Source organism: Carya illinoinensis, chromosome 5 (assembly GCF_018687715.1).
Source record: "Carya illinoinensis cultivar Pawnee chromosome 5, C.illinoinensisPawnee_v1, whole genome shotgun sequence".
In the NCBI taxonomy this organism is placed as follows: domain Eukaryota; kingdom Viridiplantae; phylum Streptophyta; class Magnoliopsida; order Fagales; family Juglandaceae; genus Carya; species Carya illinoinensis.
In genome coordinates, this window is record NC_056756.1 from 38,375,844 (window position 1) to 38,398,215 (window position 22,372).

The 22,372-nt window shown below is 34.2% G+C and overlaps 1 protein-coding gene across 8 annotated transcripts; it reads left to right on the forward strand.

Moving 5' to 3' along the window:
• The first annotated feature begins 7,830 nt into the window (after positions 1-7,830).
• Positions 7,831-21,794, forward strand: LOC122310002. 8 transcript variants are annotated; one of them, XR_006242588.1, is made up of 17 exons: positions 7,831-8,287; positions 9,332-9,382; positions 9,462-9,719; positions 10,053-10,151; positions 10,256-10,311; positions 10,533-10,644; positions 10,798-10,977; positions 11,378-11,644; positions 18,856-19,077; positions 19,166-19,369; positions 19,465-19,590; positions 19,705-20,004; positions 20,109-20,207; positions 20,311-20,834; positions 20,931-20,985; positions 21,180-21,260; positions 21,502-21,794. XR_006242588.1 is itself a non-coding variant. In XM_043123887.1 (16 exons), exons 1-15 carry the CDS (start codon positions 8,150-8,152, stop codon positions 20,962-20,964), a joined length of 2,670 nt encoding a protein of 889 aa, XP_042979821.1. In that variant the 5' UTR covers positions 7,831-8,149; the 3' UTR covers positions 20,965-20,985; positions 21,502-21,794. The 8 variants fall into 8 exon arrangements, 7 of the variants coding, with proteins under 7 accessions (XP_042979821.1, XP_042979822.1, XP_042979824.1 ...); XM_043123887.1 differs by lacking the exon at positions 21,180-21,260; XM_043123888.1 differs by lacking the exon at positions 21,180-21,260 and having other exon boundaries at positions 21,505-21,794.
• The last annotated feature ends 578 nt before the right edge of the window (positions 21,795-22,372 follow it).

Consider the following 22,372-nt stretch of genomic DNA (forward strand, 5'->3'; position numbering starts at 1 on the left):
AAAGGAGAACTTATCCGTTCGAACATTGTAACTCGAGTTATTTGATCACCTTCAAATGGACTAGCGAACGGTATTCGTTCAAACACTGGAACTCAAGTTGTATTGTTAGTTCTAAATAGATCTTGTTGTATAGAGAGAAGACACTTTATCAACCGAACAATGCTTCAGGCAGTGATGGTTGAATGATGATTAACTACATATCTCGTTCAGACGTAAGATAGTACATGATGTTGGACTAACCTAGATCCAAGAAAATATTTTATATAAATAACAGATTTTGGTAATGAGTTAGATCCAAGAATGGAAAATAACCAAAAGAAAATGAAAAATTAGCAAGCAACAACTTGGCTTTTCGATTGAATATTCACACTATTATCTCTCTCATATGCAAAACTTTTATGAATACCTTAATGGAGAGTAGAATAAGGAAGGTAAAAAAGAAAATAAAGTTTCAGGAGAATAAAGCATTACAATATATTTTAACATTTTTGCAACGAATTAATTTCATTGCAATTGATTCATTAGCAACGAAATTAGTTTTATTGGTAAAATAGATTTACACATTAGCAACGAAATTATTGCAATCGTTGTTTAGTTTCTGTTTGCAACAAAAGTATATGGTTGGTAAAGTGTCTTTGCAAAGAAATGATAACTGTTGGTAATTAATTTTTCCAATGATAGAATATCATTAGTAAAATGTTTTTGCAAAGAAATAATTTTGTTGCTAACATGGGTTTGCAAGAAAAATGTATCGTTGAAAATATGTTTTTGCATAGAGAAGGATGTTGTTGCTAATTTCTTTTTGCAAGGACATTATATCATTACTAAAATACTTTTGCAAGAAAATAAAGGCTTTTTACAAGAAAAAAATGTTGTTGATAATGAATTTTTATTATTCTCTCACTATCATTTGTAAGGAAATGAAATAGTTGCTAAAATGTTTTAGTAAGGAAATTACCTTGTTGTTAAGATAGTTTTTGCAACAAAATCACATCCTTGATAATTTAATTTTAGCTCCATTTTGTTTTGCATAAAAAATAAAAATTGTTGGTAATTATTTTTTAACAATGAAATCATACTATTGCAAATGATGATACCAACGAAATTGTTTTGTTGGTACTGAGACATTTGCAGTGATTGAATTTTGTTGGTAAATGTTTTACCTACATTACCATGTTGCAACAAATGTTTCTTAATTTGCAACAAATTTCCTTCGTTGGTAAAAAAGTAATAGTTTTATAATGAATTTGTTTCGTTGGAAATGAGTTAACAATAAAATTATATCATTCCTAACTAGGCCAACTGAGTTGCAATGGGATGAAATCGTTGCTAATGTTCATTTTTGTAACAGCCCGCTAGAAATTCAATTGTGAAATTTCTATTAACTTTAGGAATCTCGTGAAAAACCCATAAGTTTTCACGAATCCATTAATCGTATAGGTTTTTGTCTAACTACATAGTTAGTGTTATTATTTACTATGGTATCAGAAGTGTATTTTTGATTATTGGAGATAGTTAGAAGTGTCAAAATGTATTATGATTTGTGCCATTAGACTCGGAGGGTTATTTAAAGTCTTATGGCGCAATAACTTTTTTTCACATTTTCGGACAAAACGTCTGTTCAAAACTGTAGATATTATTGGATAAAAAGAAATATCTTGAGGTAATTTTCGTGAATATTATTGGGTAAAAATATTTTGAGTTGATTTTTATAGATATTATTAGATAAAAATATCTTAAGTTGATTTTTGTAGATATTATTGGATAGAATATTATGAGATAATCTTTTATAGATATTTTGGGTAGGAGAAAACCACACTCAACTCTCAACTCCAGCCTTATCACCTCCCTTATCTCGTCCATAAATGTGTCTAGCCAGCACCCATGAACTTATCTTCAATTACTCCTTCTAATAAAAGATTATCAAACACTCTCTCTCGGACAGATTTTAGGAGATCTTTTGCACGCCCATTTCGAAGCTGTTGTAAGTGTTTTATCATAAAGTCTCCTTCATATAAGTTGTTCCTTTTTGAGTCTAGTTTATATGGATATCTTATTTGCCCCATTTGAAGATCATTTGGTCAGTCAAATATTGTGTAAACTATAGAAAGGTCATTCTGGGAGATAAACTGGAGAATATGTTATAGTTTGGAGTTTTTGACCAAGCTAATGGATAGATATTGATCCGAAATTTTTATGGAGTATTGTTAACATGTATATGTGACTATTGGTTGAGGATTTTTGCATGATTAAAGGTTTTGATGAAAGATGTTCTTAGATTTAGAAACTTAGAAACTGGAAGAGGAAAAACAGTTTCTGTTTTGAGAAAGTTTAACTCTTTGGTGGTCTAAACCTATTCTAATGACTTTGATAATTTTATTGGAGGATCCTAAACATCTTATATACATGTTATATTATTATTTTGAAGATATTTGATGTTAGTTTCAAAGATATGAAATTTTATGCAAAGAGATATTCAGATAAGCCAAAGTGTGGATATTCTTGGCTAAATTTATGTTTTGGATAATTTCTAACCATGTGATCTTGAATTAGAAGCTTGTATATGTTTTAGGACATCTTTTTAAACCATGTAATGGTTTGGTTTGAAGATCATATATTTATAAGTCATAGATCAAGAGATTTATCAAAACTAGTTGAGGAAAAAGCTCCTGTTTTTGGACTAAGTGTAAAACCAAAAACTCCAAATGTTATTTTGTGATTTTGGTGACTTTAGTTTGATGATTTAAAGCATGGTTGATGTTAGGATGATATTATGAATATGTTAGAAGTAAGATTTGATTTTTGAAATTCTTGGAGATGTTTTGATTTAAGGTCAAAACTTGTGATTCAAATGCTTGGATCTTTTTACAAAAAAGTTTGGTGTTGATTATTAGATTTTTCTAAATGGATGTTTTAAGTATGGTTTTGAACTTAGGATTGGAAGATGTTTGTTGCAAAATTTTGGTTTAAGCATGAGTTTTGAAGTTGGAAGGAATTGCAACAAAAATAAAGGGAAATGGCCTATGGATGTTTCGACCATAGTGTGTTCTTCATGGTTGTGTTTTGTTTTAAATTTTTATGAGTTGATATTTAAGTTTAGGACAAAATTTACATGAGGAATGTAAATTTTGGAAACTTTTGAAGTTAGTATGCAAAATCCTTAAGTTATGGGTAAAACGGTCAATTTCCCACATGTAGAGAGTAAAATGAAAATTTTACTCTTTAAGTTAATATTTTCCATATTTCAAATTATTAGTGATTTAGTTCTAATTTTTAGAATCACTAATTACAGTTCCTCATGATCGCACTTGAAGTTTTATAAGAAACGCGGAGATCGAGGTAAGTTAGCTTTTAACTTACTAGCAGTCTACTGTGTATGTGTGCTAAGTAAAAGAATTACAGTGTATGTATGTATGTTATCATATATGTCATGCTATGCCAAGTTATCATGTAATTGTCTATTATACAGAATTTATTCTGTCATCAATTTTTATCTGTTACACAATATATTCTGTCATGTATTACTATACATTACAAATATGTCATGTTAAATATGTTGTCTGTTATATGTTATGCCATATTACGAAATGTTACTATCTCAAGTTGGTTATGTATTTAACTACAATTGTGATGCGTAAAATACATGGGGCCACAACAACTGTGGAGTATGTATTTTTCATGTTAAGTCAAGTTTATGTAGAATACATGGGGCCACAACAACTGTGGAGTATGTATTTAACTGCATAGTGATGTATAGAATACATGGGGCCACAACAATTGTGGAGTATGTATTTACACATAGAATACATGGGGCCACAACAACTGTGGAGTATGTATTTTTAATGTTAAGTCAAGTTTGTGTAGAATACATGGGGCCACAACAACTGTGGAGTATGTATTTACACGTAGAATACATGGGGCCACAACAACTGTGGAGTATGTAGTTTTCATGTTAAATTCAAGTTTCAGAGCAAGTTCATGCTAAGTCAAGTTTCAGATCAAGTTCATGTCAAGTCAAGTTCAGTTCATGATTCAATTTAAGCTATGTCAATTATGCTATGTTGTACGCTAAGTTATGCTTTAATTACTTATGAATTTGATTATGCATTTATGCTTTTACTGTCATACATGCATCATTAGTCTGTATGGAAGTTTTTTTGTTAACTTGCTGAGATTTGTAATCAAATCTCACTGTGGTAGTCCCAACTACCATTTCCCCGAATGGTAGATCTTGTTACAGGACCTGAAGGAGGATCAGGAGCTGACCAACTAGATACAGTCGACTGAACGACGGTGCGTCGTTAATGTTAATATAGTAGTTAAATTACTACTTGTACGATGGAGTTGCATCTCCAGTACTTTTGGATCATAACTATTTTGGAATAGTGCTGTGATCTTAGTTATTCAATGGATCTTTATGTATGAAGTATGTTTTAAGTATTGGGATATTTTCAGTTTGGTGCATAGTATTGCTAAAAAAAAAAAAATTATCCGCTGCGAATATTGCATAATGTTATATGCATGTTAGGATTATTGCATCTTATATGTCATGAACGGGGGCAGGTAACCTTGTGTTACATGTCTCGACGCTTCAAATGTCCGTCCGATCCCAAACGGAATTTGTGGGCGTCACAATTTTACTTTTTCAATGAAACTAAACTGTTGGTAATGGATAGAAATTTCTTACAGAGAATCAATGTCGTTTCTATTGTCTCAAAATCGTTGCTAAATGAATTGTCATTCTAGATCTAAGATTTTTTATAACGATTATTTTGTAAGGAAATTCTCTCGTTGCAATTGCATCCACTTACAAAGAGAAATGGAATTTCATTGTAAAAATATAATACTTTAACAAAGAAAAAAAATTCGTTATAAATAATGGTTGCAAAAATCTATTCCTATTGTAGTGACACGTTAAAAAAATAGAAAGAGCTCAAATTAGCCTAAGATGTCAAATAGAGCTTTTGAAGTCTCTTGATGCGGGTGAGTTGATTGGTAAGCATCCATTGTCCAAGTACACAAGATGAAAGGGGTGACAAAGATGGAGTGGACATGCTTTGCGTGTCTCAAAAGCTAGACTAAGAGGAAGAAAAACTTAGTTCGACTGTTGGTAAATGTCGCTAACGTGGCCAAGAGTTTCCATGCATGGCGGCTAAGTGTTTCTTGTAAAATGTCGCAATTTGGTAGAATAAATGTGTCAAACAAAAACCTTGAATGCTTCCAAGCATTTGGTCAGATTCCACTGGAAGTTAAAAATTGAATAAATATTGTTAGAATATATATTTTTAATATTATTATTATTTTGAGATTTGAAAAAATTAAATTGTTTATTTCATTTTGTGTGAAAATTTGAGAAAGTTGTAATGATTCAATAAGATAAGATGATATAATATGTATTGTGAAAACAAACGAAGCCTAAATCTCTCGAACTTGCTTGCTATCACGTATTGCTTGCCCTTAGACTTGCTTGCTATTGTGCATTGCTCGTCCTTGACTTGCTCGCTATCGTGCATTGCTCGCCCACTAATTTTGCTCATTATTGCTTGCCTAAATATTGTGTTCTCTTACTCCAGCGACGTGCTCACCTAAGTTTCTGTTCGCCCATGGCTTTGTTTGCTTGATACGACATTCCTATGCACTTGAGATTATACTTCTTGTATAATTAGTTCACTATTACGTGGGGGTGTTCATACCTACATTGCACATGGATCTTACATGGATATGCAAATGAGCGATAGTGGTGATGATGAGTAATGGTGGTTGTGGGTTGGTGTCCAATTGGGTAAGATTTTTTTTTGTAATTTTTGTCTCAAATTTTTTATTTAATTAAGATAGATAAATATGATATGTAAATCTTATAATATTAAATCTTGTCCACAAACCATGTAGATCTCACTACTAAATATTGTGGAGTCTATATGTGCTTATCTCTTTTGATTTGTAAGGTGTTTGAGATAAATTTGTCGAAAAATTCTTATCCGATATCAGTGTAACATATATACAAAATGCTCTCATCATTACTTTTGGTGGAAGACTTTATATTTGTATACATTTTAAATAAAAGAAACTTTAATACTTTTTCATAAAGTGACTATATTACATTGTCTATGTTGGATGAAGGGCTCGACAAAGATGAAGTGGATGTGCTTTGCGAGTCTTTGAAACTTGTTCAAGGGGAAGAAAAGCTCAGTTTGGGCGTTGGTGATGTCGCCTGCACGGCGAAGAGTTTTTGCACATGGTTTGGCATGGGACATGCATGGTGATTGAGTCCATGATTGCCTTTAACTTGCATGTGCTTCTCGTAAAATGTTACCATTTGATGGAAAAAAGGTACCAAGTGAACACCTTGAATGCTCATGAGCACTTGGTCAAATTCCATTATGTTTCTTGGACTTGCTCGCTCTTGCACAATGCTTACCTATGGGCTTGCTTGCTATTGTGCATTGCTCGTCTTTGGACCTGCTCGTTATCTCATGTTGCTCGCCCTTGGACTTTCTCGACTAATCCCACCATTGCCCTTGCTAATCTGCCCATTATTGCTTTCTTGTTATAGCTCATTCCAATACTCCATTTTCTTACTTTTATTTTGGCCTTTGCTCACTCGAGATTACTAGATATTACTACGCTATGGGAATGCTCCTATCTACATTGCACATAGATCTCAAATGAATATGCAAATGAGCATTGGAGGCGATGACAAGTAATGGTAATTGCGGGTTGGTATCCAACTGGCTAAGAGATTTTTTTATATTTGTCATTTTTTTCTCAAATTTTTTATTATGATTAAGAGAGATAAATATGATACGTAAATCTCACATTATTAAATCTTGTTTGTAAACAATGTTGATCACACCACTAAATATTGTGGATTCCATGCTTAGCTCTTTTGGTTTTTAAGGTGTTTGAGATAAAAATTGCTCAAAAATTCTAATCGGATGTCAACCGTAACATGTATGCAAAATGCTGTCATCACTAATTTTGTTGCAAGACTTTATATTTATATACATTTTAAATAAAAGAAACTTTAATACTTTCTAAGAAGGAAAATGGTAATTAAGGAAATATTTTTTAATAATATTGTGAATTTTATATATTTTTTTAAAAAAATGTAAAAGGTGATTAATAAATTTATTGAAAAAAAGAAAAAAAAAAAAGAGATTGCTGAGATCGGGAGAATCTTCGGTAGCTATAGTATCGGTGACAATATTACGTTGATAATTTGTAAACTAGACCGTAACGTTTATATTCACCGATTTAAAAATGATATGATTTTCATTCAACATTATTTGGCAACTTCTTTATAATGCTTTACAGAACTATATTTTTAATAAGTGATATTTTATAAAAATAATATTATTTTATAAAATCATTATCATTTTAAAATTTAGTTATATAAAAACTTATACGTTTATCATTACCCTTTATTAAATTAAACTAATTATAAAATAAAATAAATAATTTAATTTTTTTAAATCTTAAAGTAAAAATATTATTAAAAAATTATCTTCTTATAATATTTTATTTAATTTTTAATTTTTATTTCATTTTATCTTATTTATATAATTAAACGAGAGTAATTAAATAATTTGAGTACTGATAAATCATAAAAATAATAAATAATGGTAGACATAATTATAAATGATATAAAAAAAATATGATTTATTATTAAAAAGTTAATATTTTAAAAATAAGTACACGACCCTTTCGATTTTAAATATCATGTCTAAAATAAAGTTCGGACTAGAAAGGTAAGATGCACGCGCTACCAAGACGCGTGAGATGTCGCTTACAGGTGATGAAGTTGCCTATAAATGGCGGGAGGCCGCTTTGGGTCGAAATTGCTCTCTCTATTTCTCTCACTCTCTCGCGTCAAACTCTCCACTAATTAAACTACAAAGTACAACCCCTCCAAAACCCTCCACTAAGAAAACCCTCTCAAATTCTCAATCTCCGCTACCCCATAAACTACACCATCCTCCTCCCTTTCGCTTCGATTTCGGTTTCATTCCGCTACCGTTCAGGTACCTCCATCGTAAGATTTCTCAAATTCTAGGGTTTCTTATGGTTTCTTTCAAAACCTAGGAATTTTTGTGTCGGCGTGTGCGAGAGAGATAAGAGAGTTGGGGTGGTCTCAGAGCATCTGATTTCAATGGAACCGTCGGCCGGAGTCGCGGCCTCAACCGCCACTCGTGGTGGCTCTCTCTCGATGCAGCCACCATCGTCGTCAACGTCTTCGTCCCGGAAAGAGTGGCGAGCAGTTTCGGAGCATCGAAAAGCTGGGGACGAGGTACTGGTCTCGTTATAAAATTTTATGGCATTTGGGCTTGTTTGGTTTTCGTGAAAATGTGGGAGAAGAAAACAGAAAGTTAAGTATGAATTTATGGATTAATGGGTTGTTTTTTCCGTGGTGGTTTTCGAAGCCGCCAAACATGGGATTAAGTTCGATGACAAGTGAGTTTGTGAAAACAAGACGTATCGGGTAAAATTTGTCACACTGGCGTAATGGAAAGATTGATTTGGTGGATAGAATCGGAAAAATAATTATTTAAAACTTCGTCGTGGACAAATTGTGATATAGTTGTTATTATATCATTTTCCATAAACAAAAGGGATGGAGTTTCTGGGTTTCAGTTCGTTGCTTAGTTTTGCCGCTTCACCATGAGCGTCTCAATAATTCTGACTTTAATGATCTTCTTATAATGTTTAGTTGAGCGGACTGTTTTTCTCTTTTTCGGTGCCAAAACCTTGAAAGCTTTTGAGAATTAAAAGTTTGATTTCATCTTTTTCTTTTTGTAAGTAAGGTTTGATTTCATCTTTTTAAAACACATGTTATCTTCTAACTAACGGAGCATCATTGTTTAGGGAAATATTTGGAAAATTGGTCATGTGGAGTGGATGATTAGAGCTGCGGGAAACAAGGGAAAATGATGAGTAGTCTTAGAAACATGGTCTTGCTGGTGAAGAAAATCTAGAATTTGTTTGCTTTGTTGTTTTGGAAAACAGCTCGCACACTGAGCTCGAAAGACTATATGGATTTTGATTTAGCTGAATCTTTTATTTTTCATCAGATTTTTTTTGGAAAGCAAATGTAGTGTATATATGTCAATATAATCTAATATAGTGGAGGAAAAGATGGAGCTTAGAAGCATACTTTTTTCAGTTTTTCTAGGTTCATAAACAATGAATTAGTTTGAGATATGGAATCTTTCTCGTCCCAATTGAAACACCGTCTGGCTGTCAATTCAAACATAGGGGATTGTATCTTGAAATCAAGGTCTGAGGTTTGTATTTAAATTTTTGTTCATTAATTGGACATTTTTCTGATGCCTAGGAGCTGGAACGATTGAAGTTAGGGCAAACGGATGAGAGAACTATATATGAGGTTAGGATTCTGATTTGTGGAAATACCTTTACTGCCAGGATATTTTAATAGGAAGATTAATTTGTCATTTAAAATGAAGATGATTTGGTGTTCTATCAAGGTGCAGCAGGGACGAGAACCACTTGATGTCGACTTTTGTTCAATCACAGTGGACGATAGCTTAGATGATGACCTTTTGCTGCAGAGACTTCATAATGTTGCTAGACAAAGAGAGGAATTGCAACAGACGGAGATTGGCTTCAGAGCCCAAATAATTGCGAGATCTGAGATAATGGGAATGCAAAGCAACTTTGATGCACAGATCAAGGAACATGCTAATGCTGCTATGAAGCTTCAGGTTTGAATTTGTAATTCAGTTTATATTATTATAGGTTTTGAATACAATTGTTTTTAGCATGCAGCTTGAGAAAAGGAATTTTTTTCTTTTTAAGTTGATGGAGAAAACAATGCTAAGCTGTTCATGTAATCATTTTAAATGTTATATATAATAAGCCTGGCATGACTTGATTTTCATGTGGAGTCATATGGGGACTGTTTTGAGCTTTAAAGAAATATATTTTATTGAAATTGCATGTGGAGTCCGGCTTTGATCTCTAGGAGCAGACTTCTGAATAGGCGTCTACTGCCCAATAATTCTCATGGTGTTCTAAGTTTGGGTTTATTTAAGCAGGAGCAATTGCATGAAAGGGATCAGGCCATGCATGAGTTGGAAAGGAAGATGGAAGAGAAAGATAGGGAGCTTCATGCAATTAAATTGGACAATGAAGTGGTTTGTTGAGTGCTTGATTGTTTTTAGTATGTTCTTCTTCCTTTAAGTGAGGTGTGAGGTGTTATGTAAATTCTTGAATTTCTCTGCTTAAATGGACTGGGCAGGCATGGGCTAAAGAGGATCTCCTCAGAGAAAAAGACAAGGAGCTATCATCCTTAAGGTGTGAGTTTATGTCTAGCACCTGTATTTTATGCCCTAGCCCCGTTTCTTGAAGCCTTTAGTCCTTTTCTCTTCAATTATATGTTTTTATTCGAGGTTCTTCAGATTTTAGCATGGTCTAAATGGATGTCTGGATAGAATGCAACTCTTTGCATTTTATTGCAGCTTTTGAAAGTGAGGTCTAAATCTTCGAACAAATTGTTGTCTTTCTTCCTTTTGCAGAAGAGAGCGTGATCATTTTGAGGCTGAAAGAGCCCAACATATAAAACAGATACATGACCTTCAAGAACATATTCAAGAAAAAGACAGGCAGCTTATTGAGTTGCAGGACCAGGTTTGTTTATGGTATACTTGAGTTGTCCTATTGAAGTGGAAGTTAAACTTTGAGTTCTCTAATGCATGTCTAATTAGTGCTCGTATTTTGATTAAAGAATTCTTTTCTTCTTTAAATTTCCCAATATATATGATGGTAAATGTTATCTTTCAGCATAGGGTTACTCAAGAAAATATTATTTATAAAGATGAACAATTGAGGGAAGCCCAAGCGTGGATTGCTCGTGTTCAGGAGATGGATGTCTTGCAATCAAATACAAACCATTCGTTACAAGCTGAACTGCGAGAACGTACTGAACAATACAACCAGCTGTGGCTCGGTTGTCAAAGACAGGTTGGCTTGCTTTGGGATCCTATTTTGCATTTTAGGGCCTGTTAATTTCTTGGGAGTATTTGGAACAGTTTAAAGTGCAACATGCCTTTGGATTGTCCAGGAAATGTTGTCTTGAATGTAAAAATATACTTGCATACATGATCTTTGATTGACCTTTTGAATTTTCATTACCAGTCTGTACATTTTTCAGCAATATGTATATATGTCATTTTTCAGTGATATTCAGGTCTGGATGTTCACTAATACATGCTGCACTATAAGTAAGACAACATGGTTTTAATTCTGCAAATTTTAATCTGTCTGTGTTGATGATTTTGAGTTGGGTTTAGCATAGATGCTATTTGATGTGGGATAGATTGTTGTTTGTTTATTGCTTGTCCCTTGGGGTTTTGTATGTTAGTTTGCAGAGATGGAAAGACACCATCTGCATACAATGCAACAGCTCCAACTTGAGCTGGCTGATGCACGAGAAAGGAGTGGGACATACAATGATGAGCCAGGTTTATCACAAACAAAGTCAAAGGATGTGTCTCAGTTTGACCAGAGCAATGGAATTCAACTAGATGCAAATGGAGGTGGCACATTGAGTGGAAATTCTGCGGTCCTTCCAAATGGGAATTCAGGCAATGTTTCATCCTTTGCTTCAACTGGCAATTCATCTGCTCAGGTACATTACATTTCTTGGACTGTCATTCTTGGTAACTTATATAAAGAACTGGATAGAGATCTCAAAGAATTCTTGACCAAACACTAGCGCCTCAAGTGAGAGAGATATAAACACATGAAGTGGACCCTACAACATTTATTGAGCATTTAATGCTATCCAATAAATTCACTCGGGCAACTATAAATGATATGGAATCTACTTTATGTGTCTCTCTTTCCCACTCTAGCTAGGCCCTAGAGTTCGAACTCTAGGGGATGCAAATGCTTTTTTTGATTTATCATCTCTCTCCCAATTTGATTTGTCGGTCCTCCCTCCGGCAACCTGAACTTTCGCAAGGTTCTCTCTCTGTCTTTCTTAGAGGCAACATCAATAGTCGAATTTGTGCCTCCACCACCTCCGCAGCCACATACAAGACCGATGGGCTTCGTCAACTCCATAAGGGGCTCTCTGACGTCGGTCCCCCCTCCAGCGACCAGGATTTTGATGTGCATTTTATTTTTGTTGGCGTAGATACGGTGAAGTACCTATTCTGATCTGCATTTTATTTTCGTATAACATTTTTTGGGAGATGATATTGTGATTTGGGATTAGACGATGACGTCGCACGATGGGGATTTGTCTCGGATGGAAGGTGAGAGGTGCTTGAAGGTGGATTTAAGAACTTTCATTTTTTCGAAGGAAGGAGGAAATAGTTTTCGCATATCTGAACGTAGTAAAAGGATGGTTAAGTTCATGTGTTTAGGTGGGACGGCAGCTTCGTGGGTGGCTAAGGGATAGAGGATTGTTTAGAACTCAATTGTCATGAACGATTCTTCAGGGAGCTAAGGATGGGTAATGGAGTTCTCATCATATTGACGCTAGGGGCAGCTTTCTGCAACTCTTAAGAATTTTGGAGTGGAAGGAGGAAATGTTTGTTGGTGATTCCGGAAGGCACAAATGGTATTGGAAGGAAAGGTTTTGTACAGTCCATTCGAAGTGTTATTGGGTCCGAAGCGCATTATAAAGCATGCAAACAGAGTGGAGTTTATTGATGGATGGCCTTCCTTGGTCAAAGGTGCCTCGTACGCCTCGGTGTTGAGGTCACTGGTGGGTAATTCGGCCGAGAATAGCGGCGGAAGGTAAGGGTAAGGCACTCGTAGGAGACAGACTATCAGGTGATATTGGGAGAAGTGGAGGGGGTCTTGTGGGCTGTCGAATGTCAATTGACAGGAGTTATGGAGTATGTGCATATCTCATGATTAAAGTGGATAAGGGGCTGAACCTAGTCTTGGGTTTGGGTGGTGGGTCAAAAACGGATGAGGTTTTTTTTTTTTTTTTTGTGTGGGGGGGGGGGGGGGGGGGGGGATAGATCATACAGGTTTGAAATTGAAGGTGTCAAGTGCGCCGGCAAAGGGCTAAGATTATCTCTAAGGATTAGGATACTTTCTAGAAGGCAAATATTGGACTCAGTACTCATTTTTAATGAATGCCTTGAATCAAGAATACGATCTAGAGAGGTAACAGTGTATGAAAGCTGGATATAGAACAAGCATAGAATCATGCTGGTTTCGACTTTTTGAGATACAAGATGAGCATATGTGGTTTTGGAGTGAGATGGTGTAGGTGGAAAGCTTTTTGCATCTTTGTATTCATGAATAACACTCATGAAGGTTTTTTAAAGTAATTTTCTTGGTTTGAACTAGGGATCATTTCTCTTCACTACCTTTCATCATTGCCAAGGACATTGAGTAAAATGATATATGCTTTAGTGCATGGGGGTTGATATCAAGTTTTTTACTGGGATCGAGGAGTGTTGATGGGTTAGTGATTTCACATCTTTTGTTTCTAGATGAGACATTATTTTTTGCGAGGCAAATTTTGACCACCTTCGCTCATGCTGGTTTTTGTTTTTTGAAGTAGTTAGCTTTGAAGATCAACTTGGCTAAATCCCTGAATTGATTCCCATTGGTTTCATATATAATGTTGATTGGTTGATTATTATTTGTGGAAGTAGGGTTTCTTTCTTGCCTATGACATTTTAGGCTTCCTTTGAGAGCCACTTTTAAGGAAAATGTACTTGAGATGGAATTATTGAGAGGGTGGAATGTCGTTTGGCTGGAAGGAAACAAATGTGGGTTGGATGATCACATTGGCTTAGAGCACTTTGTTGAATTTATCCACATATTTCATTTTTTAGGCAATGAGTGTTTGGAAGAAAATCCTGACTAATCTTGGGGTGCATAGCCCTGCGGCAAGGAATTTTCCTCAAGTGCACCTTAGGTAGTTCAAGGATGAATTCCCCCAATCTGATAGCCCCTAGAAATGGTTTGCACCCAAGGGTTTGAACCTTGGACATAGAGGGAGTATACCACCAAGACTAAGGCTCTTACCACTGGAGCTAACTCCTAGGGCTATCCACTTATTTCATGTAACTTCTTAATTGGAGAAGTTATAGAAGGGTATCTTGTTTCTTGTGGTTTGGGAGGTGTGAATGAAGAGTTTAGTTTCCATTTGGCAAGTTGGTTTGTGGTATGTTCTATAAAAATTTGAGGATGGTTTGGGTTTGAAACCTTGTTTAACTCAAGTCTTGTTTGGGAAGTGGTTTTGACAATATGCTTCTAAGAGAGTATTTGGAGGTTGACAGTGGATGTGAAAGTTTGGTGTGATAAGGGCAAGTTTGGGGGTAGAGATGAGAATTTTGAGTTTGAGATGAAAGTTTAAAATGTTTTTTTAGTATTATTATTGTTTTGGGATTTGAAAAAATTGAATTGAGATTTGAAAAAGTTGAATTGTTTATTATATTTTGTGTGGTTTTGAGTTAGCTCGTAGTAAGGCTCTTACCACGAGCTAACTCCTAGGGGTATCCACTTATTTCATGTAACTTCTTAATTGGAGAAGTTATAGAAGGGTATCTTGTTTCTTGTGGGCTGGGAGGTGTGAATGAAGAGTTTAGTTTCCATTTGGCAAGTTGGTTTGTGGTATGTTCTATAAAAATTTGAGGATGGTTTGGGTTAGAAACCTTGTTTAACTCAGTCTTGTTTGGGAAGTGGTTTTGACAATGTGCTTCTAAGAGAGTTTTTGGAGGCTGACAGTGGATGTGAAAGTTTGGTGTGAATGGGGGTGGGTGGTGTTCACCTGAAGTTAATAGACCAGATTCCATGGAGTCGATTGTTGGAAGAATATGCAGAGGGGCTGGAGAGAATTTTCCTTCTTCTACTATCTAAGGTTGGAGATGGTTCTAGGTAGGGCTGCAAACGAACCAAGTCGAGCTGAATTCAAAGAAGGGTACTTGAGCTTGATTAGTATGTTTACTTGTTCGAACTCAGCTTGAACCAGAATAAACCACAAATATCATTGTTCAAACTTGGCTCGAGCTCAACTAAAAATAAATGAACGAGTTGAGCTCAAGCTCGAATTGGTTTTTTTAGAAAATTCTGACTCTTATATTTTGAATGTTATACAAAATTTTAAATTTTGCAAAAACCTCTAACCAATTGATTGAATAAAAATTCTAACCATTTAACCATTCAACCAAATGGTTTTGATTAAAAAATGATTATGATATAACTTTTCATAAAATAAATTAATTTAAAAGTTATAAATTAAAAAAATAATACATAAGATAAATGTAATAAACTAAACCATTTAATATATATGGATAACATAATAAATCAGAAGTTCTAGTTTAATGTATTATTATTAAATATAAGTTATGAATATATTAGTATGTTTACTTGTTCGAACTCAGCTTGAACCAGAATAAACCTCAAATATCATTGTTCAATCTTGGCTCGAGCTCAACTAAAAATAAATGAACGAGTTGAGCTCAAGCTCGAATTGGTTTTTTTAGAAAATTCTGACTCTTATATTTTGAATGTTATACAAAATTTTAAATTTTGCAAAAACTTCTAACCAATTGATTGAATAAAAATTCTAACCATTTAACCATTCAACCAAATGGTTTTGATTAAAAAATGATTATGATATAACTTTTTATAAAATAAATTAATTTAAAAGTTATAAATTAAAAAAATAATACATAAGATAAATGTAATAAACTAAACCATTTAATATATATGGATAACATAATAAATCAGAAGTTCTAGTTTAATGTATTATTATTAAATATAAGTTATGAATATATTATAGAATACATTACTAAATATTATATTAATAGAGTATCACAAAGCATATGATATTAAGTATATGTTATAATATAATATAAGTTTTTTTTTATAAGTATTAATAATATATAATTCTTTTTTAGTTTTCCTGTTTTCTTGTTGTCTAGAGTGTAGTAGGTATTTCCTTTGTATACCTCCTGTGTACTTGGACTATACCTATTCATGATAATAAAATTCTTATAACTTGTAAAAAAAAATATATAAGTTATTGTATATATATTATGCTATAAAAATATGATAATATGCAATTATATATAATAAGTAATAGTTATAACTTAAAATATGTGTTATCATTTATCTAGCATAATGAAACCATATTGTGTATAAGGTTAATAATGCAATTCCTTAATTAAAAAGAAATACCATCAGCTTGTGTTATGATGTGCATTATATATATAAATTATAGTTAATCAATTAAAGTTAATTTGGTAATTGTTTCGGGTAAATGTGTATTTACTCATTCATTTATTACCGTATCAATAGGCTATAATCCATGTAACAATTAAAAAATTAATATATGACATTAATGTTATATTACAAAATACATAATTAACTAAATTTATAAAATAAATTGTATTGCAAACATAAAATAGCTTGATATATCATATAACTTGTAATAAAATACACAACTAAATATTCATAACTAATTACATAAAATATCTTCTATAAAAATAATTATACAAATTATCCCATACACACTTTGGGAACATAATAAATTTTTTGTTTTTGATAAGTAACATAATAAATAAATTAAATAAGGAAAACTTTAAATAAATTAATAATATATAATTAAGTATAGAAAATACAACTAACATGAAATAAATATAACATATATTACGAGCTTCAAAACGAACTCAAATGAGTCAATTTGAGCTTATACGAGTTTTGTTCACGGTCCTAAACTGAATCGAGCCAAGTTGATACGAGTTTTGCTTGTTTAATATTTGAACCAATGTTTACGAACATCTCATTTATGAAATGAAGTGAGTATATACGAGCCGAGCTCAACCTTTTCATGAGCTATTCTATTCATTTGCAGCCCTAGTTCTAGGATGAAGTTCTAGGATGAGGTGTGGTGTGGTGATAAGGCCCTTAAGGTAGTTTATCTGAATTTTTTTGTATTGCTTGTTGTAAGGAAGCTTAAGTGATGGACCATTTTGAGTTTATTAGAGAGGCACATGTTTGGAAGGTGGGGAGTATTTGTTATATGATGTACTGTACCCTAGGTGATTGAAAAGGGATGGTGGGAACACCGGAACAGGCTTAGTTATGCAAAGTGAGGATTTTCTAGTCAGATCGCTCTGCAAAGTATTCTCTTTAGTTTTCTATGGGTAAAAGGAGCAGAGAAACAATTAATCTCCTTGTACTTCACTGTGAGGTCGCTAGTGCCTTATGCTAAATAATTGTGGCTATGGTGGCGGAGAGGCAATATATCTAGTAGTTGAACAATATCTTATTCTGTAGTTTAGACAGAAGCAGGTCGATGGAGACTCCATTTAAATGAAGTTGATCTAGTTCAAAAGCAGGCCAATATTAGGATGATACTTCTTTGAAACACTTTGGTAGTGCTACTTCATGTTTATTTGAAAACAATGTGAATCAGAGCACACAGAGCCATCTTCATATTTTCAATTTTTTTTTTTTATTGGCACCGAGTGTCTAAGAATAAAGTCCCGACTAATCCTAGAGGTCCACAGGCTCATGACAAGGAGTTTCCCGCAAGTGCGTATTGGGTAATTCAAGGTGAAGTTCTTCCAGTCCGATAAATTGTTTGCAATCAAGAGGATTTGAATCTTAGACATGGAGGGAGCATACCACTAAGACCAAGGCCTTTACCACTTGAGCCAACCCCCAACCCCTAGGGGTTATCTCCTTATCTTCATTTCAAGAAAAACATATGGTTGACTAGCTGATTTTTTATATCAGTTAATGAAAGAGCCCGATGCAAAAAAATTCATGTTGGGTCTTTGAAATAGTTCAAATCATTTTGATATCAAGCAATTTGATCTGCTTTACCGATAAGGTCTACAGTTCAATTCTGTATTTCCTTATGTACTATTAATATAACTAGAATATCAATTTACTGTAACTGTAATAAAAATAAAAATTGAAGAAAGAAGAAAATGTTCTTTACAAAAAATCTCTCACAGCATTTTTCATACAAGCAAAGGGGAAGGAAAAAAAAACCAATTATAAAGATCGACGAGCTTGCATGATTGACAGTATTAAATATATATGAGATCCAGTCAATGCAACAACAGTCCATAATAAAATACCATGCCAGCTTTGATACTGTGTGTGCTTGAGAGATTTCTATCAGTTTTCCTAATATAATCAGGTAATTGAGGATGCCCGGGAGTTTCCATTAGAAGCACCTCATGGCCTGTATACATTCACTTGTTTCCATCATTCAACCCAATATTAATACCAGGAATCATATTCCTGTCTATTAGCTTAGGATTGAATGATGGAATTTCTAGTAGAGTAATGCTACTCAACCTCCCGAACCTCCACACACCACATTTTTTTAAAATTTTTAAAATTTTTTTAAATTTCTTTTGAGTTTATTCTTCTTAAACTAATTGAATTCTTCTATTCATTATCCATAAATTAAATATTTGATAAAATAAAAAAATAATAAAAATTAAAAAAAGTGTGGTGTGTGGAGGTTGTGTAGCTGTTTTTTCTTTCTACTATCCGTTTACAAGATTTCTTAAAAACTTCAAAGAAGTCATCTTGCCTTGCTCTTGAACTTGTTTGATTTTTATGTTGCCCACAATGTTCATAAAGTTTTCTGCATACCCTTTGTTACTTGTGGGTGAAAATATATACTGATAGTTTATGAATGATTAGCATATAGGGGTGTGTGTGCATGTATATATATATATATATATATTTATTTGTTTGTTCATTCTGTTTTGATGGTTGGGAAAATGTCGTGGGCCCACCATTTTCAGAATGAGATTTTGTTGTTTATAGATAAGAAGTGCAATAAATCATTTCAAAATGTGTACATAGCGTTTGATATTCTTTTATGTTCATTTTTAGACCGACCGTGTTCCTGGTGTTCCACTAGCTCCATCTTCTCTGCTTGGAATGCCTACCTATCTTCCACCTGGACAAGTGGCTGCATTACATCCATATGCTGTGCATCAACACGGGCCTCCTCAATCTTTGACTTCACATATTCCTCCATCTCATATTGGACACTCACACTCAATACCAGCAATGGGTTCCCTTCAACAATGGGTTGAAGGGCAGAACCCACAGGTCCTGACAAATCAAAATATCTTTTCCATCATTGTTATGTTTTCGTATTAGTCCTGGTTATGTGAGCTTTGTTCATTATTATTTTTAGGCTGTATCGGAGGGTTTACAGATATCTGCACATAGTGAACTTCCACCATCCCAAACTGATCAAAATCTAATGAGGTCAGATGCGAACTACAACTATGAAATGTCTGTTAATGGGCAACCTCTTCATCAAGACTATCTGGAAGTTCACATCAGCCAAGTGGCACGACCTGATTCTGGAATCTCATCATCTTCTGGTGAAGCAAAGGTGTTATAAATGAAGTTGTTGCTATTCTGATAATTAATATGCTATCATTTGGTTTTGTATGGATATTCACTGGATCCACCAAATTTTCTGTTCAGACTCTTGAATCAATTGATGGAGGATTCCTCATTGCCACCCAACCTGAGCAGAGCCTGCAACAAATTTCTTCCCAATTCCATGATGTCTTAAAATTGGATAATTTAGACCGAAACAGTGAAAACAAGGTCTGTCTTTTATTGTTCCTTTATGTCTGTTACTATGGGGTCAGCCTGGTTATTCTTTAGAGCATCAGGTAAGTAGGGCAGTGATTAAGCTTCTCTCGCACTTGAACTTCGCAGGAGCAGAATGCTACGGGTTTGACTAATGGGCTGGAGGGCCAACTTTCAACAGCTGAAGAACCAAGTTCTGTTGCCAATCCATTGGCATCTGATGCGTCAATCCATTCTGTTAATCTCAGTGAAACTGCAGTCAACAATGTCGCCAGTGCAGCTTTGCCTGAATCAATTGTCTCAATTGATCAGGCAAATACACCAACAGGGGGGAAGGCTTCAGAGCCTACTCTTCTTGATGAAAGATCACTGTTGGCTTGCGTAGTTCGCACAATTCCTGCTGGTGGTCGAATTCGGATTAGTTCAACGGTTGGTGCCTTTACATATAAACTCTTTGGTCATTGTTAGCGAGTGTGCTTTTTTTCTTTATTAAAATCGGTTGAGTTGAAATTTTTTGTTCATCTTGAATACAGCTACCAAATAGGCTGGGCAAGATGCTTGCACCTTTACACTGGCATGATTATAAGAAAAAATATGGAAAGCTTGATGACTTTGTGATCAGTCACCCTGAGGTAAGTTTATTGAAATTTCTGTGCTCACACATACATATATATGTTTTCCGTTTGTTGATACAGGTTTCTAATGCAATGTGAGAACCTTAAAATGCCATATCAGCTGTTTGTGATTGAAGGCGATTACATTCAGCTTCGAGAAGGAGCACAAGAAATGATAGCAGCTGAAGCAGCTGTTGCCAAAGTTGCTGCGGCAGCTGCAGCATCATCTCCTTACTCCTCATTTTTGCCTTCAATGGCTGTCACTCCAGTGGCACAATCTCATCGATTGAGAAAGGTTCCATCCATTGAGTCCAAAAATTTAAGAACTGACAGGACAGCTTTCAAGGAATATGCGATTGTCTCTTCAAATTCAAGTGATGAGCCATCACAGCTCTCTGTGATGCAAAATCAACAACCGAATGGTGTTGGTTTTGGTCTTTCTAGAGGTCCTTCAAATATAAAAATTTTGAGCAAACCTAAAGATCCCCAGGAAATGAATGGCCCTGAGAATAAGGCTGTGCAGTCTCCATTTGTGATGGTTGGGAATGGATCAAATCTTAATAGAACAAGTTTGAATGGTGCCCAAAGCACAGGTCCAGCTAATGGGAGAGCTAACGTGAATTTTGTTGGAAAACAGCAGGGAAGGTAATGCTAAAAGTCTTTCAGCAGGCTGCAGCTTCTTTCATTTAAGGTCTTGGTTTACAGTCATTAAGCTTATCAAGTGAATTTTGTCTTTCACAGAATGACTGGTGCTGTATTTTCATCCAGAAGATAGTACGGACACATCGTATTTTTGGTAAGTAATTTCAAATGTAATTTGCAGTATATTTCCCTTGGGTATTCATTTTTAACTTATGTTTGCTCAAGTAATTATTGTACTGTTTAAATAACCAGATTAAAGTACACGTAATTGAAAACTGCACTTCCTGAGTTATCAATGATATTGTCAGATGTCTTATTATTTTATTACCTGTACGTGTTGCATGTAAGGGTAAAAAATCAAGTTGAATAATTAATAATTATGGGATGAGCATCTTTGAGGTTCATGCGCCTTGTCGCGGGTATCTGAAGGTATTTTCTTCTATCAACACCTTCAATTATATGGATTCCATCAAATATTGTTTCAATAACTGGCATGTTTCGGAGTCGTGTATGAAAAAATTGGCTGGATCATTAAGAGACCTAGAACTAATTCAATCTGCTTAATGAATTTACTATTTTGTGGATGGCGGATTTCTGCGTCTGTTTGTTATCATTCCTTATAAATTGGTCATGCTGTTGTCATTTATGAAGTATCTTTTGTTGGTGTCAGGAGACATGGGATCAAGTTGATAATCTCATGACCAGGAATATGCACAGGACTGCAGATGGGGATGTTTGAGGATGCATACAGGATTTGCACAAGAATGTATTATCGCTGATTGAATTGTCAGCGTTCATTTCTTATAGAGGCTCTGATTGGAATTATTATCGTTTCTTTGGTTGGGCTTTGATTTATTTCTTTTCTTTGTTGGAATTACAATTTACTTTTGAGGGTATTTTCTCTCGAAAAACTCAACTCTACCCTTGGCAAATGATATTCATGCATGCCATTGCATCTCTTAATCTGATAGCTTGTGCTATTGGCTAAGCTTCCTTGCGCAAAAATGCAGCTGCTGCCTGGGACTTCCATGCTCCTGAAACAAACCATGCTTAGCTCATAATAGGCTAGACGCTTGAAAAGGCACACTAGTAGTGGATGGATATGGCAAGTGGGTACATGATTACCTGATTGCAAGTAAATTTGGTCGTGTCTTCTTTTGTTTTATTTAATGGCAAAAATAACGACCTTCAAGCCTAATTTTGGAAGCAAAAAGGCTAGTCCTAACGAATTTGGGTCTCGATAACTTTTATTTTTACTTAGTGATTAAGAAAGTATTTTTTTTAATGATGTGGTTTTAAAAAAAAAAATATTTAAGAATATAAAAAAATGAATAAAAAAATGAAAAAAAAAAAAAACTTTTTGCTCTTTGTCGGGAGAGGCTTTTGGAAATATTGCGCATCTCTTCATCTTAAATATGTAGCTTCATGAAGTGTTATTTACTATTGTTTTTATAGATGAGTTGAGATGAAAGTTAAATAAAATATTGTAAAAGTATATTTTTTTAATGTTATTTTTATATTGAGATTTGAAAAAGTTAAAT